Source organism: Canis aureus, chromosome 5, assembly GCF_053574225.1.
Source record: "Canis aureus isolate CA01 chromosome 5, VMU_Caureus_v.1.0, whole genome shotgun sequence".
In the NCBI taxonomy this organism is placed as follows: Eukaryota; Metazoa; Chordata; class Mammalia; order Carnivora; family Canidae; genus Canis; species Canis aureus.
In genome coordinates this window covers 53398489-53415482 of record NC_135615.1, presented here as the reverse complement: position 1 = coordinate 53415482, position 16994 = coordinate 53398489, and the positions used below count along the sequence as shown (strand labels likewise).

Genomic DNA, 16994 nt, shown 5'->3' with positions numbered 1-16994 from the left:
AGGATCGAATCCCACGTCAGGCTCCCGGTGCATGGAGCCTGCTTCTCCCTCTGCCTGTGTCTCTGCCTCTCTCTCTCTCTCTCTCTCTCTCTGTGACTATCATAAATAAATAAAATCTTTAAAAAAAAAAAAAAGAAAAAAAAAAAAAAAGTTTCCTGGCTGATTAAATTTTCCACCTACCCATCTGGACTTGTTTGCCTCTTTCTTCCATGTCTCCTCCCTCTTCGGGGCCAGGGGCCAGTTTGGGAACCTACCTAGAGAGCTTGATGGGACAAAAAAACCCAAAACACCCAAATGATATAGTAACACTATCATTTTTATGAATTAAAAATACACACATTCAAAACAATACCAGTATTTTGTTAAGAACATGAAAGGATAAACCATTTCATTAGCCTGGCTGCCTAGAGGGTGGGGGGGTGGGGGGATGAAAGGAAGTGTGGGGGTAGAGTGAACGAGCTCTGGCATGAACTGGCCGAGCAGTGGAGAGCAAGACCGCCTCAATGGCCTGCCTCTGAGGCTCTCTGCTGGGAGTGAAAGCATGATGGCACGTCCATAAACTGATATGCCATTATGAACAATACTGCAGAAGTGTATTTATAGATGTTGAAGTGTATCCGTGATTTGATACTGAACAAAAGAGATCAGCAAACATCATGTCCACTATTATTTCAGTTCTTTGAAAAAAGTTAAAAACCTCTCTCAAATGAAGAATGGCCGAGTGGCTGGGGGGATCGCAGCGCTGCTCTGTATTTCTGATTTGCCTTCCATGATCATGGTATGCAATGAAAAGACAGTTTTGTTATTTTTTTTTTAAAGAAAGACTTTTTTTGTTTGTTTGTTTCTACAGAGGGACAAGAAGAATGAAGAGGTCACCAGTTGTGCGAATTGACAGGTACTGAAAAAAGGAGGCAGTCTTTTCCTAGGGCTTTGTGTTTTTAGGTACAAAGGGTCAAGCCCAAGCTTTACTGGTTGCTTTGCTTTTCCTTGAGGTCAGGGAGCCCCAGCTGTCCCGAAGCTGCCCGTGGGAGCCGAGTGGAGGCCGAGGAGCCGGGGCTGCAGGTGGCACCTGCCCGACGGCTGGGGGTGGCCAGTTGGCCGTCGCCCCGATCCTGCCTCCAGCCGGGAGGGCCCAGTTGACGTGGCACCATTGGACATGCACGTGTACTCCGGAGGGATGGAATTTTCAGGCCAAGGATTTTTACTTAGACACGTCCTAGGGCTGGAGCTTATGGCCCTGCCAGCCTGACATATGAAGATCTGGTAACTGCAACGTGCTTGCCCCAGGCCTCGCAACAGCTCCATCCTCCCTCGTACTGACGGCAGGCTCCAGGCGGCGCTGAACCTAACAGGCCACACTCAGAGGCTTCCAGCTTTGCAGCATTGATAGGCTTCTTGCTGTGCGGGGCGGCGGCCGCACCTAGCAGCCACGCACAGCAGAACTTTCTTTTCTCTGCATCTGGATAGACTTGACGGGCGTGTCACCGAGTCCACAGGGCACTCAAGTTCCCGGAGCAGGTTCCCTGTTTGAAGCGCTGGCCTGCATGCACCTGCTGGGACCGACAGTCGCAGCGTCAGCCTGCGGAAGAGCCGTCCACCTGGTCTCTGGAAGGCAGGGTCCCAGACATCAGGGGCAAGTTGTTGCATGTTTTTCTGTGAGGACAGGCGCCAAGGTTCCAGCCCACAGCCCAAGGGGTCTGAACTGCTAGTACGGGAACCTGGGTCAGAGTGACTGCCTTGTAGTGTGCAAATAGTGTGAACCAAGGTTCAACTAAGCTGTGGTCACTTCTAACTCTCGCAGATACTTAAGACATGTACAATATTCGTTGGGGGTGGGGGGAGAACTGGAAAAAGAAAGGAATAACACAAATAACTGCTTTTAGGAGTAAGTTAAAACCATACAGGTAGGTGGGAAATTAAATTTAGAGAGCTACCCTACCATTGAGTTCCTTAATGCCTGGCCTGTATCGAAGGAAGCAGATTTCTGTAGTTATTAAAGCGACACTTTTTCATGTTATGTTTGTGTGGTGAAGCGAAAATGCTAGGTGATTGCCTACTGATTAATTAGAATTAATAAGGAGCCCTATTACAGAAAACGATTAGCTTCCTTGGCTCGTGGTTTCCCACCAATCATCACACATGTAATCTTGCGCCCTGTGATTTTTTGCCATGTGAAGAAAGAGACAATGGGATGGCTTAGATCATTCAGAGGGGCCCAGATCTGATTTCACAGGACACCTGGTACCGTTCAGGAAGGTCAAGGCCTTTAGGGCCTGAAAAAAAAAAAAATCTGGATTCTAATCCCAATCCTCTTTCCAGGGTGTATATTAAACAAATGACATAGATTCTGTGGGTGTTTGCTCACCTGTACAATGGGGCTGCCGCCGCCATCTGGTTTGGGGTTCAAATGACATGGGAGATGAAAATCTTCCTGCCCAGCACTACGTGTATATATATGAGGTAGACAATAAATGTCAGGCTGCTTCTTTCCTTCCTGGTGGTTTTGATGGCTTTGATTATGAGGAAAGACACAGGAAGGGGAGGAAATGAAAGACAACAAGGCACGGTGCTAATTGATGGAGGAAGGTTTTAGGAGAAACGGAGGAGATGGTGTCACTGAGGAAGACTTTATGAGGGCAGTGACCGTGGTGTGGAAGGTGGTAAGTTTTACAGGCAAGGCATACGGTTGGTAGAAAGGTAGGGAGGTGTTATAGGAATATATTAATCTTTAAGAATAGAATATTTGTAGGAGTTAAAAAAAATTAGGGGCACCTGAGTCGCTCAGTTGGTTAAATGTCTGCCTTCAGCTCAGGCCATGATCCCGGGACCCTGGGATCGAGCCTCATGTTGGGCTCCCTGCTCGGTGGGGAGCCTACTTCTCCCTCTCCCTCTCCCTCTGCTACTCCCCCTGCTTGTGCTCTCTCCCTCTTTCTCTCTCTCCCAAATAAATAAAATCTTTAAAAGAAATTAGCAAACCATTCCCTTCCACAGAAAGCAATCTGCAAAATCCCATACTTACCATAATATACAGTTATATTCAGTAGCATTTTGGAGATGTGTATATACAAGAACAGAACATATTAGTCATTATGTTTTCATGCTAAATTTTTATTTCAATGTTATGCAACTGCATAAGTATAAATATTTGTTCAATATACAACAATTATGACATCCATAGGGAATTTCTTAGAGAAAATAAGACTGCAAACACTTTATTGCACAGATCCTAACAAACTTTTAAGCTGGTAAATCTACAGCTGGGAGTAATACCGAGGAGCACATCTTACAATCACAGGAGACTGACCAAATAGAACACAGGAGAATTTCTACCAGCTGATTGGAGAGGTTTACAACAACAAACAGGTATTACATGAATGCAACCTTAAGTACTCTTTACTCATCCAAAATGCAAAAACATATTTGGCAAAAATGGTAATACACTATACAAAATATACATAAAAATATCATTTGTAAACAAGCAGCTAGTTGTGCTTTAAAGGAAACGGGACAGTTAAAAAGCAAAGGCTGTAAACCATGAACTACCTCCCCGATAGACCTGTCGTGATGTCTGAGTACAGAGGATGGGGTTATGACAACCACCCAACACAGATATGAATTATAAATGTCGAGACCACTTTGGAAACCGATTTAAGTTTTTTTACGGTATTTGTTTCTTCTGCAATTTCACAATGTAGTGATGGGGTATAGCTAAAATCACACGGGAAAAAATCATGGGCAAGGAGACTTTTTTTTTTTTTTTTTGCCATTGCCAACTCATTGTACAATGAAGGACAACCAAGTAGATGGTTAAGTTATGCTTTTGTTTTTGGAGCAGAGCAGGGTTTACAGCCTCGCTAAATAATTTACACTCCACGGGCTGTGCTTAGATGAACAATTTTATAGCTTGAAGATGCTAAGACCTCCGAGGGGGTTTGGGTGCTAAGTGAGTATTTATTGATAATTTTTTTCCCCTCTTAAAAAACAAAACTAAAAAAATCCTGCTATGGATCCCAAACATCTTATAAAGACTTATCTGTGTGTATTTCCTCTTAGTGCCTTAGTACTGGTGTCAGCAAGTGTCATCTTACAATACAAAACAAGCCACCAGGACAACTGCAACAAAAACGAACAAAAAACCCCCCTCAGCACTAAAATGATTTGACGAATTCTACATATTCCATGGTATACAAAATTTAAATAAGGCTTAGCAAAAGTAAAAAGGACACATTCAAGCACCAAATAGCTCCACCAAGTCTTTTTGTTAAAAAATGCTGCTCTTTATTAATACAGTATTTTTTTTTGCATACAAATAAAGAGATCATGTTATGTAATGTATGGAGCTACTCGATGCGTCAGAAATGAATGTGAAACCCAGGAACTTGCTAAAAACAGCAAGCTTCATCTACAACATAAGGCCCCAGCTATGTATTAAAATGTATCTGATGTCCTGATTATTCATTAATATATATGCTATGATGCCAAAATCCACCCCCGTTTTCCCTCAAAAAAAAAAAAAAAAAAAAAAAAAAGAAAAAAAAGCAAATTTAAAACCTCTTCCAATGCCTGACGCTTCTTAACTCAATTTAATACTATCAGATTTGTGTGCGGCCAGTGATTTTTCCTTTTTGTTCAAGAGCAGGGCTGGTGCAAAACTACTACAAAATGTGTGCTTCTGGACTAGTGACTCATAGCATACAGGCCTGAGTTTAAGAGCATGAAAAGAAGGGAAAGTAACAAAAATAAAGTTGACGTGTGTTTATAGCCCCCACGACAGCCAGGGTGAAGACCCTGCACATCCCCCCCTACGGACAAGGACAACGGGCCTTCCAGACAGTTGGACCCCGGATCAGAACGTCCACTCGGATGGCTGTGAAGTGAAAATGGTTAGCTCCACTGGTTCCGGCCATTCCTAACGGAGGAAGGTTCCAAACGCCACGATCAGAGTAGCTCTCGCTCTAAGATCTGGAAACACAGGTGGCCAGATACAGCGACTATCAAAATCTCTCTTTAAAGACACACACACAGACTCACGATCTACTGCAGCTAGGGCTTCCGTTCCTCTTTAACTCTACTCGGAATCTTTTAACTTAGAAAAACGTAGCCTTGAAATCTCCTCCTAGATCACAAGCCAAAACATGTGGCTGGATGCGTATATACACAGACAGGAGTGTAGCCAGACTTTTCCATTTTCCATACACCCGATTTTAACCGCTGTGGCTTCCTTACTAGGTTAGGATCAAGTGGTAAAGCAAAAATCTTAACTGGAAGAAAGAAAAGAAAAACACCCACCAAGAAAGAAATTAAGGAAAGAAAGAAAAAAAAAAAAAGCCGTGGTAAAACAACGCAATCAGCAGCAAGGTACCGACTCTACATCCCAAGCCAAACACGCGGGAGGGTATTTACAGCGCACATCCTTCTCCGCGACAACCCTCGACCGCAAGGTCCGCGTTGTCGCTGTTTGTCCAAACACCGAATGGTGTCAGTTCTACCGGGGACAGTCGGGGGGCGGGGCAAGAGGAAGGGGGTCCGCCTGTGCCCCGACGCGGCCGCGCTGCTTTGGAAGGAGGTGGAGGCGCAGGTGCGCAGCAGGTGCACGGTAGGTGCACATCCCGGTGGCTGCCCTGGGCGCCCCGCTACGACGCCTTTTTGTGGGGGCTGCTCCGCAGGGGCTCCCGCCCCCGCCTCTGCCGCACCACGAAGTCCTTCTCGGGGGACAGGGCGACGGCGGGCCGCTCGGGGTTGGACGCGGGGGCCGCCCTGGTGACCTCGCGGGCCGCGCCCGGTTTCCGTGCGGGAGGCGGCGGCGGCGCGGGGCCAGGCTGCTGCAGCTCCAGGGCGGCCGAGCTCCGGAAGGACGGCAGCGAGTCGCTCTTGGGCATCGGGGCTCGGCCCCCGCCCCCGCCGCCCGCGGCCCCCCGCGCCCCGGCTCCGGGGAAGCCCGCGGAGCAGCTGCGGGACTTCTCGGGCGGGGCGGTGGGCGTGGCCGCGGGCGGTGGGGGCGTGGCCGCGGGCGGTGGGGGCGTGGCCGCGGGCGGGGCGGTGGGCGTGACCGCGCTCCTGCTCGCCCCGCCCACCGGCTTCTGCGCCCCCGGGGCCCCGGCCTTGGCCTCGCGCGGGGCCGGGGGGAGGCCGGCGGCGGGCCCGGCGGGCGCTTCGGGGCCCCGCTTGCCCTCGGCCTTCCCGTCGGCGGGAGTCCGCGGCCCCGCGCTGCCGTCCGTCTGTCCGCACGGAGCGGGGCAGTCTTTCACAGTGGATGGCTTGGGGTGCTTGGGGCACGCGCTCTGCTGCTCCCCGGCGCTGGCGACGCTCCGGGGCGGCTCGTCGGGGGGGCGCCCCCCGCCGGGCGGGGTCGGCCTGGTGCCGAGGAGGCCCCCGCGGGCGTGCGGGGGAGCCGCGCCCAGCACCGCCCCGCCGCCGCCCTGCCCCTCGGGGCCGCCGACAGCCGGCGCCGCGCTCGGCCTCTGCGAGGAGGGCGCCCTGTCCGGGGGCGCGGACCTCGGGGCGCCGTCCTGGGGGCCCAGGCTGGGCGCCGCGGCCCCGGGCGGGCTCCCCGGCTGTCCGGCCGAGCAGGGGCTGGGCGAGCCGCGGGGCGGATGCGGCGGCGGGCCGGGCAGCTCCTGGGCGGCGGGCGGGGGCGGGGGCGGGGGCGGGGGCGGGGGGCCGCTGCTCCCGCGGGGCTGCACCGGCCGCTCCTTCCTCTCCGGCTCCCTGGGGGCGTCCTTCTGCAAAGGCGGGCAACCGGGGAGCTGCCTTCCCTTCCCGTTCTCGGGGCCGGGGGGCTGCAGGGTCCACCGCGCGGGAGGGGCTCCCCCTCCTCCCCCTCCTCCTCCCCTCCCTCCTCCCCGGCCCGGCTCCCTCTCACAGGGAGCCCCCGCCGAGCGCAGACAAGGGTCCTCCGGGGCCCGCGGCCTCCCCTCGTCCCGGCCGTCCCCGTGGCTCGCCTTCCCGCAGGACCCCCATGCCCTCTCCGCGGTGTGGGGCTGTGCGCGGACATCCGGGTGGGTCCTCGCCCCAGAGGGCACGTGTCTGGAATCGTCGCCGGTTTTAGCAGCTTCTGTTGGACACGACTCCACGGAGGGCTCCCGGGGGGTGTCCGCCCTGACGTTGGCCCGCTGGCCCCTGGCGGCCGGAGGGCCCCTGTCGGAGGACTGCCTCCCACTGAGCTGCTCTCTGGAGGGCGCCCGGTCAGCAGGTGTCAGGCCGCGGGACCGGGGTGGCTCGGCCGCGGGGGGGCCCTGCCCCAGGAAGGGGCCGGGTCTCGGCTCGGGCGCGTGGCCTTGGTGTCGGCTGCAGCCCCCCTCTCTCGGCTGGGGGTCGCCTTCGGGGACTGTCACCACGCTCCTGGCCCCGCGGGAGGCTTTCCTGTCCTGCTTCAGCTCGGGGTCTGGCAAGGGGCCGCCTGGAGAGTTCTGGAGGCCTCGGCTGGCTGGGAAGCGGGGCTCCAGCAGGTAGGACTTACTCATCCTGAGGCCGGCGGGGGAAGGCTCCCTCTGGGCGGTCTCCGCCTTAGAGGCCCCGCTGCCCAGGGGGGCGGGTGGCACAGGGGTCCCCACATCCCTGGCCGGGCTGGGGGTCTGCACGGGCTCGGGGGAAGGCAGCTCGGTCTTGGAGGCCTGAGGCCCGGACAGGAGAGCGATATCCAGAGTGCCCTCAATGGGCTTCAGGCAGGACACAGACCTGCCTTCCAGCTTATACTCGGACGGGCTTTTCCGGACTGGGGACTCAGGAGCCACCAGGCCCCCCTTCTCCACCCCGCCGTCCCCCCGGCCGGCTAGGGCCTTGAGAGGGACAAAGGAAACGGCGCTGATCTGAGCCGGGTGGGCACCGCTGATGAACGCTCGGCCCTCAGAGGCAGGCAGGGCCTCCTGCTGCCCACCCACGGCCCGGCCCGGGTTCCCGGGCAGGCTCTCATGGGCAGTAGAGGTCATCTTGGGCTTGAGCACGGGACACAGGCTGTCATCTTTGTCTTCAAATGGCATCTTCTTTCGGAGGTAATCGATGTTGGCCAGTTTGCTGTCTAACTTCTCACATCGGAGGCACTCCTTGGCTGGGGGGGCCTTCTCCAGGTTTTCAGCCTTCCCAGAGCTGGACCTGTCGGTGGAGTGACACAGGCCGTCCTGGAGGATGCCGGGAGCAGAGGTGCGCTTGAAGTCACAGACGCCCTGGCTGTGGTCCCCGGGTACCCCTTCCGAGGCGGCCCCCTCACTGGCCCGAACGCTGGCCTGCTTGTGAAGAGCCCCTTTCAGCAGACTGCCCAGGGACGGGGGCTCCTGCGAGGCCACTTTGCTTTCAAAATGACTCGACCTCTCTAATGCCTTTGGATATAGTTTCTTCTCCCTGTCTTCCAGCCTGAAAGTAGAGAGGGCCTCCAAATCGCTGCCGAGTCCGTGGGATTTCTGGTGGGGATCCTGTTTGTCCGGGAGGCCATCGGGTTTCTTCACTACCACCTTGGCCTTGAGCTTCTCTCGGTCCAGCTCGTCCACGGACTCCTGTCTCCCCAGCTTCCGGGAGACGGGGCGCTTCAGGCAGCCTTGCTCCACGGGCCTGGCACGGCTCAGGGAGGGCGCGTCGCACACGGTCTCCTCCAGGCTCTGCAAGCTCACCTCCCGCTGAGGCTGCTCCCGCTGCACCTCCTCCTGGGTCACCTCCAGGCTGTGCTTGCGGGAGCACAGGTGCTTCTTGTCACTGCCGTAGGAGGGGGAGAGCTTCTCCTCTGACTGCACGCGCTTGAGCAGCGGGGACCTGGGGGGCTCTGCGCTCTTGGGCCTCACGATGTGTCTGACGATGGTGGGAGGGGAGTGCATCTTGCTGGGAAAGGCCTGGGCGATCTTGGAATTGCCGAGCGAGTGACCCAGCAGAGGGGATGGCGACCGTTGTGGGGACGTGGGCTGAGGCGTGGGAGAGGGGGTCCGGGCCAGGGGGGACAGTGGGATGCTGCCGGCCGACTTCCGCCTCCCGGACCGGTAGCGCTGTCCGCTGAGCTTGGGGGCCAGGCCGTGGAGGGTGCTGGGCCGGATGTGTCCTGAACCCGCTGGGGAATTGGGGGCACTGGAGCTCGGGGAGCTGCTCTGTGAGGAATTAGTACCTGCGTGGAAAACAGAAGGCCGTGAGCAGGGGACTCCCTCCCTCTTCTTCCTGTGCTTCCCGCCTGCCCCAGCTGTTGCAGATCAGGTCGGATAAAGGCCAGCTTCGCACTTAACCCACGGATACACGCCTGTTCACGTAGGCCCTCCCCACGCTGGGGTTCAGGCCAGTGCTTCCTGCCCTAAGGGTCTACGCAGCCTCGTCTCACGGCCACCCTCTCAATCCCGTCCACCACCACCTAGGGCCTGAGCCTCCTGTTCCTCAGGAGCTCAGAGAGTGATCCTGACCTCCTCTCACCTGTCCCTTGCCCAGGGGCCTCACTCACCTGATGGGAAGTCAGGGGTGGAGCGGTAGCTGGGCGTCGGGGAGCGGGGAGACAAGCTGTGCGTGGGGGAACCTGGGAGGCTCTCCCCTGACGACAGGGACCGGTTGAGGCAGGAGAAACTCCTGCTGGTGTGGAGTAAAGGGGACGGCTGCTTGGCTAGTTTTTTGAAGAGGGACCTCCTCCTAGAGTGGAAGCAAGAGGAAACCAATGAGATTCGACACTTGGGGTCCCCTACCATCTCCCCACAACACCAGCGCAGTCCCTTTACACCTCTGTACCAGGGAAGGCCTTACAGCGGCAGGTTCTACGCTAAAGGCATGTCGGTTCTCACTTTTCAAGTGAAAAATGACTTCCTTCTAATGACTTAGAAAGGAAGTCTTTGATAGGATACATCGGAAGCTCTCTTAATTCCAAAGACTTTAGGAAGAGCTGAGGAAATGAAGAAAAATACAAAATACGTATTCATTTATTTATTTGTCAGGTTTATGAGGAGGGCGTCCTTCACCTGAATGCTTCTAAGCATGCGCCCCCTCAGATCCCAAAACACACTTTCATAAGAGATAATACCAGGTAAATCTCTGGAAGAGGAACCATCACCTTGGATATAGAATTCTTTAATGGTGATACACTGAGCAGAGGCTGTATCTAGGAGGGGCTGTTTGCCCTGCTTATTCCACCGTGGGCTCTTGAAAATTCTTAATGACAATGTAGGTTGTACATTAACACAGAAAAAGCGAGAAAGGTGAACTGAAGCTTATCGTATCAGCAGGGCACCAGACACTGAGCTGCAGCAGAAGCAAATGTGTATTTAGTGTTCAACAAGCATATCTTAAAGCAAAAAAAAAAAAAAAAAAAAAGGGAAAGCTTCAGATGGCTGTAAAAAGTTCTTTTGCCTTTACCATCATGCAAGCCTCATTCACCCCTAGAGAGCTTAAACAAGTTTCAACACCGCTGCCCCTCTGCAACAGTGTGTTCTCTGACTTAAAAGCACAATCAGAATATAAAGCGCACATTAAAAAAATATAGAAACCATTCACTTAGCTCATAAAGCATACATCTCAGAATCTGTGCATTTGATTTTAATCCAAGTAATAAATGTGGGTTAAACAATTAAGTCATTCTCTACAGTTCATAAAATAAGCAAGTCTGCTACTCTGCCCTTGGCCCACTCACCAGAGATACCACTTTCTTCTCCATTAGCAGTTTCTTCTCCTACCTGTCTGCACATTGCTCAGTGATCTCTTTATGTTTTCGTTTATCAGTTCCAGAAACGATCTATTGATTTCCTAGCCCAGAAGATGAGAATGAAGCTCTGACACAAGCCCCTCCCACCCTCTGACCAAATACACTATTGCGTTTCTATCCCTCCCTCTAGAGCTAAACCAAAACTTTCAGTTAGAAAAAAGGCTGCCCCCTGCTTTTTTTTCTTATTTCCCCTCTATTTTATATTATAAATAATTGTTCACAGCTGGGCTATGCAAAGCAGGATCCCATTTCCTTTCTTGCTTGCTGTCGTCTTTCCTGGAGTTAATAAGCATTCCCATTTTATTTGCTTATTTCCCCACATTTCTATCATCAAAAATCCTCATACAGTCAGACACATTAGATCCACCTGGGAAAAGGAAAGATGCTGCTGTGGTATCATGCAGGGAGCCCATCCAGACAGTTGTCTGGCAAGAAATGTCCCCACTCAGACACAAACACGCATCTCGTCAGTGTCCGCACAGAGCACAAAAAGACTGCCTCCCAGATTGCAAATGTGTAACCCAGTTAGATCTTCAGTCAGTAAAGCAAAACCCCTTTATTTTTAGGCTTATTTGGATGCTTTAAAGCGATCATTATTTTCGAGTATCTAGTATTAAAAAAATAGCAGTTGTTTGTTTTTAGATAACATAAAGGACATTAGTAAATGGAGATTTAATGCTAAAAACTGCCTGAAGGTCTAGTGCCTTAAATCCAACTCTCCTGAAGTAAAGTCTAGAGGCTTAAGAAACAGCAAAGGGCTTTACATGGTACTCACACAGCGGAAAAAAAAAAAAAAAAGAAAACAAAAAAAAAGAAAAAGCAATCTGAATTCTTCTGTGAGGTAACGTAAATCTTTTCATTGTGAAAAATGATGCTGTTATGAATATGAACTTTAATGTATAAATATTTGAACCACAGCATGAAATTCCTCACAGAGAAATGGACCTTTCTCATAATGTGTTTAAATTAGGTAAGGAGACGCTTTCCTCCAACAGGGTATATACCAAGCTCACAAAAAATGCTGCTTGAACTAACCTTTCTAGACTTTCTTTCTTCTTAGATTTCTTGCTCCGCCTCACCATCCGGCTCTTATAGCTGTTTCTCCTGGCTGGTCCCGTTTTGATTGATGTGTTTTCAAATGGAGTAGTAGTGATTGACACCTTATTTCCACTCTGTAAAAAAAAAAAAAAAGAAAAAAGAAAAATTGTGGTGGTATTAAAGGGAAATTCTGGGAGGAAACGAGATCAGAACCCGGACGAGAGATTCAAAGACAAATAAAGGTACGTAAAGACATATGGACAAAAGCCTTCTATTTCTAAATAACCTTTGGAGCAATGACATCCTAACACAAAGGGGGCGGAAGGCAAAAATGACTTTTTTTTAAATGACAGGTTTCTTTAAGAGGGCAGGCTCTGGACTCCACAGATGTGAGTTCAAATCCAAGTTCTGTGACCTCAGCAGGTTGCTTCTGGTTCCTATACCTCAAACACTTGCACCGTGTAACAGAGGAGTCCTACCTGGCTCACGGGGGCCGTGGGAGGATTACATGGCATGGAGTTAGTAAAGCCTTCAGCACCGAGTGGGACACATGGAGAGGACTCTATAAATAGCAGTTATCTTCATCCATATGTATTTAGTATAAATGTGCCCAGGGGCTGTCTGTTCTTGGTTGATTTATTTTTTGTTTTTCTCCTTTTTGTGTTTTTCCTTTGACCTAGAAATCATAGCCTAGCAAAACTGAATGAGATTTTTATTTTTAATTATTTTAAAAGATTCCTTTTCTGTCATCGTAAAACCTATCAGCCGGCAGAGCTGCAAAGTTTATGCCGGCGAGTACAAAACAGCCTCTCTTTAACCAGGTCACACATGGCGAGGTAACTCCTGGGGGATTTCCAGGCCCTTCACTCAGTGCTGGGACAGGGCTTACTGGGCAGGCCCTGAGGGTGGACAGCAGAGGTGGAGTCAGAAGCCAGGCTGAGGGGCGCCTAGGGCAGACGGTAGGCTGATCCCCTTCCCTCCTGCATCAATGACCTCTTCTTGAATTTCTTAATACCCAGGGGAGAAACATGTCCTTTCAAAGTCACAGATGGCCCTGATTACCTCGAAAAGACAAGGAACATAAGGAGAAGGATCTTTTAAAGAGGCCTACACCTGGAAAACCCCTAGCAGCCCGTCTCTAAGTGGTACTAAGTGACGGGGAGTTGAGTGTGGTGGGGGCAGAGCACCAAACCCGTGGGGACTGACTGCTTTCATGTTAACATCGACTCCCCCTCTCCAATTTGGGAAATAATATACCATCTTATGAAGAAGAAATTATAAAGTATAAGTAAAACTAAAAATCATCGAGGAGCCTTTCCCTCAGCTAACATTGGTAATATTTCAGCATCATTTCCTGACCTTTTCTCAGGCACGTATAAATGAAGCACATAAACAGACATATCTCACAAATAATTTTAATCTTAGCTAATCAGATACTTAGCTTTAGCTTTATGTTGTTTTTCCATTTCACATCACATAACTTGGAAAACTCTCCCTGCATCATCGAATGTTCACTGAGAACGTAATTTTTACTGGCTGTGCAACAATATTCCACAAGATGGGGGAATCAAAACTTAATTTCCCTACTGCTATTCTTTTCTACTTTTCAGTTCTTTCAAGAGTCGCCATAAATATTCTCATCTATAGATCATTGCCTTAATCTGTCATTTTCTTTAGATTACATAATTAGAGTCAATGCAGCAAATCAAAGGGTCTATCTCAACCTTTTAAAAACTCTTGGTACATATTAATACATTATTTTCCAGAAAGCTTATGTCAATGTGTACTTTTGCTGGCAGCACATAAATACTTTTTTTTTTTTTTTAATTTATTTGACAGAGAGAGAGAGTGGTTGAGAGAAAGAAATTGAGAGAGAGGGAGAGAGCGAGAGGAGGGGCAGAAGGAGAAAGAATCTCAAGCAGACTCCATGCTGAGCGCACGCCTTGACCTGGGGCTCGACACTTAGCTGACTGAGCCACGTAGGGGTCCCCATAAATACCTTTCTTACCCAGGTTTGTTAGAACTGAATATTAGCATTAAACAAGTGACCAATTTTATACTATAAGTAAGTTGTGTCAAGTTTTAATCTTCATTCTTTGATGCTGTCACACTTATTTTGGTCATTTCTAATTTCTTCAGGAGATGATCTGTCCATGTCTTGTATTCACTTTAGAATCAGCAAGTCTTAGTATTTTATGACTGATATTATAGGGTTTTTTTTTTTGATATTTAAGAACATGTCTTCCCACACCTAAGGTCCTAATTGTAAAAAAATACTTTAGGGAAATAGGATTAGAACTGAAACAAAAGAAAAAAAATTTTTTTCTGAGAGAAAAAACCATATGTTCTGCATACAAATGCCACAACTTTAAGAATAAACCTTTATCTACTAGGAAAGACGTTCTAGTTCTTGTTCGAACACAACATTTAGCTTCTAGGTGTGAAAGCCCTACAAGGGAGGTTGTTTGGAATGGGATCTCCTCACAAATTGAGGGAGGCCATGCTAAACTCGTAGTTTGTCCTGTGTGCCTCAGGTGAATGAAAAGAGCGAGTGTGGCCGGAGTTTGTCCTTCCTGGGAGTTCTTTCAATCCTTGTCCATGTTCGTCTGCAATGGGGGCCCAGAGAGCCGTCGTGATCCCTGACGCTGTTCTATGAGTCCTGAGCCTGAGGCGCATGATTCCTACTAAACCTAAACACATGGGACTTCCAACAAATCTTCATAACAACTGACAACATTCTACTCTTTCTGGCGAGATTCACCACTGGCTTTCACATCTTCACCACAGAAAGGCTAACAATGCCACGCAGCCTTTTTAGAGCACATTTTCCGCATTAAAGCGTTTTTCACATATATCCTCTTACTTTATTTTCCCCACCAAGTCGTGAGGGCTGCTCTATTTTTTTACAACCCTGTGAGGTGGGAAAGAATTGTTATCCTTGCATTCTAGATGAGGAAAAGAGAGTCAGGGACACAGAGTTTTCTTCTTCCCCAAGGTCACAGAGCCCGTGCAAGGGTCTACACCTGGCTCTCTGTCCCTCATCCCCTGTGGCCGCTCGCCCCGTGGCTATGGCATGTCCTGATCCTCCGCCTCTCTTGCTCCCAGCAGAGTACGCGGCTTATACTTCATGTGTGGTAGTGAGGGAACCACGCACTGATTAACATAGTGAATGATCAGCGTAGGAGATGGTCAAGAAGAAATCGAGGAGACTGAAAACTGCATCAACGTTGAATGAAACAAATAGAAACGATAAACACAGCTCATCAGAAAGTAGTTATAACCAGGGTTTTAAAATCAGGGCCCATCACTGAGCTCTGTACAAATGTTCCCTTCCTCTCTAAAAAACAAACCCAGTTTCTCCTTCATGTTTCTATATATGGCTGTTCCAGAGGACAGTTTGCTGGATTTACGTAAATACGCCGAGGTAACTTCCCTGAGGAGGAACTACAGACCTAGAAGACCCAGAGTGCAAACACTTCCCTGGGAGCATGGATGATAATTAAAATGGTAAATGAATGGACAAATAACTTCATCAACAACCGGGTATGTAGGAATCGTAAAGCCTGCTGCCTGGTGGATCCGCGGCTACCCGGGGGGCTGGCTTGAGCTCTGCGCTGCCTCTTATGGGCTCGGTTTATCCTCAATCCGCTCTTCTGAAGAACCAGTGAACTCTTCTAGGAGAAATTCTGTACTTACTTAAAAAAAAAAAAATGGGGCCAGCAGATGGTTAAGCGTTCAATTTGTTCACTTTTCCTATCAACTATTTGTGTAATTGCGCACGGTGGGAGGGAAATCCCTGTAAGCTGGCTGACCTGAACACAACAGCAAGCTACCCGGCCTCTCCCTCTCAGCGTGGCTCCGGGTCCCGTAGCGGGGGCCGGCGATGTCTCATGGACATGGGCGCTGCCTACACGCCTCTTGTGCATAACGCACGCAGGGAGGGGCGCACGCCCCGCAGGCCCGGGTCGGCCTGATTCACACCCTCCAGCAGCCAGCCCCAGCTGCCTTGCATGCTCCGTCCCACGTGCAAGCCCAGGCCCCTGCCACCCGAGCCACTCACGTTCCCCAGGCGCTTTGGGCCGTCTTGTCCTCCCGTCTGTGCACACCCCCTTGGGGCTGCAGAGCCGCCCCACACGCCCTGGTGTGCGCCCCCTCTCCACCAGCCCCCCGGGCCTGCACCGCTCCCCCCGCTCCCCTCCCGTGGAGCCTAGCGCAAAGCTGCCTCCTTCGGAGCCTGGGCCGCACAGGCGGGCTGCTCCTATGTGGGACACTTGGACCGCGGACTGGCACCGTGTTCCCACCTGGGCACCGAGCTGCGCGGCCGGCCGGCGGAGAGGGCGCGGAGAGGAGCCCCAGGGCCCGACGCCGCTCACAGGCACGCGGGCCGCAGCTCTGCTCTTCCCGGCGGACAACCTCGGGCTGCTTTGCTAACTTTGTCCTGCTTTCATCTCTTCATCTGGAAAGTGGGGACACACGGTTATTTACGGCATCGACCTCACGGGGCGAGGGCATTCTAGGCCTTCATCTAGGGACGCCCTCTCGGCGCCTCGTCTTCAGTGTCCTGGGCCGTACGACTCCGCAAGGCCCGCCACGAGGCTGAGTCCGTGAGGACGGCGATGGCGATGCTATCTGACGGCTTGCCTTTCAGTACCGCGAAGCTGCTCAGAGTTCCCAGGAGGGCAAGTTGTGCAGCAGGGGCCCAGGAAGTTTTAGGGCACCGGGCGCTTAAACTAAGGCCGTCCCGGAAGAGCAACCTGGTCGAGCCGAGAGTTTCCCGTATTGGGGAGGTGAAGCTGGGGTGCGCTATTGTGTGGGTCCCTATGGGCTTTACCCAACGCTGCGGCGGGTGGAGGAGGAGGTCATCGCTTTCACGAAGTCCTTTCAGGAAGCGACTTGAGAGCCAAAAGGAGGTGACTGTCTCCTCGTGGCAGGAGAGACGTGAGGCAAAGGGGAAGGAGCACCCTGCATGGGATTCATGGCCGGGGGAGGGAGGGGGAAGTGAACCCCAGAACCATGTGATGGTGTCACTCCATGGGCCTATGTTGTGAACTGACTTTGGACGAGCTTCCCGGTGGCGTAAGGGCTTCCACAGCAGGTTCATTGAAGGTGTGAGGGCAAAGGAGACCGAACGCAAGGACATTACAGGTGGACAATGCTTCTTAAGTTCAGATTCCAAATGATAAATGAGCACCGCACATGCATTTCTCAACAGACACACAACAGCCTCCACCTTCTCCTAAGGGTGCCATGGCATTTCGTGGCAAGTAGTTGGCAAGTGTAAAGCATCAAGTAAACGGCATCC

The 16994-nt window shown here is 51.3% G+C and overlaps 1 protein-coding gene across 1 annotated transcript in view; it reads right to left on the bottom strand.

Annotated features, from left to right (window-relative positions):
- Positions 1-3087: 3087 nt before the first annotated feature.
- The window catches only part of MAST4 (microtubule associated serine/threonine kinase family member 4), a 537692-nt gene continuing 523785 nt past the window's right edge, over positions 3088-16994 (bottom strand). Inside the window, exons 29-31 of the mRNA XM_077896497.1 lie at positions 11690-11826; positions 9410-9591; positions 3088-9085 (exon numbers count right to left, since the gene is read on the bottom strand). Of these exons, the coding sequence (XP_077752623.1) occupies positions 5634-9085; positions 9410-9591; positions 11690-11826 (3771 nt within the window). The 3' untranslated portion in view covers positions 3088-5633. The remainder of the gene's footprint in view (positions 9086-9409; positions 9592-11689; positions 11827-16994) is intronic.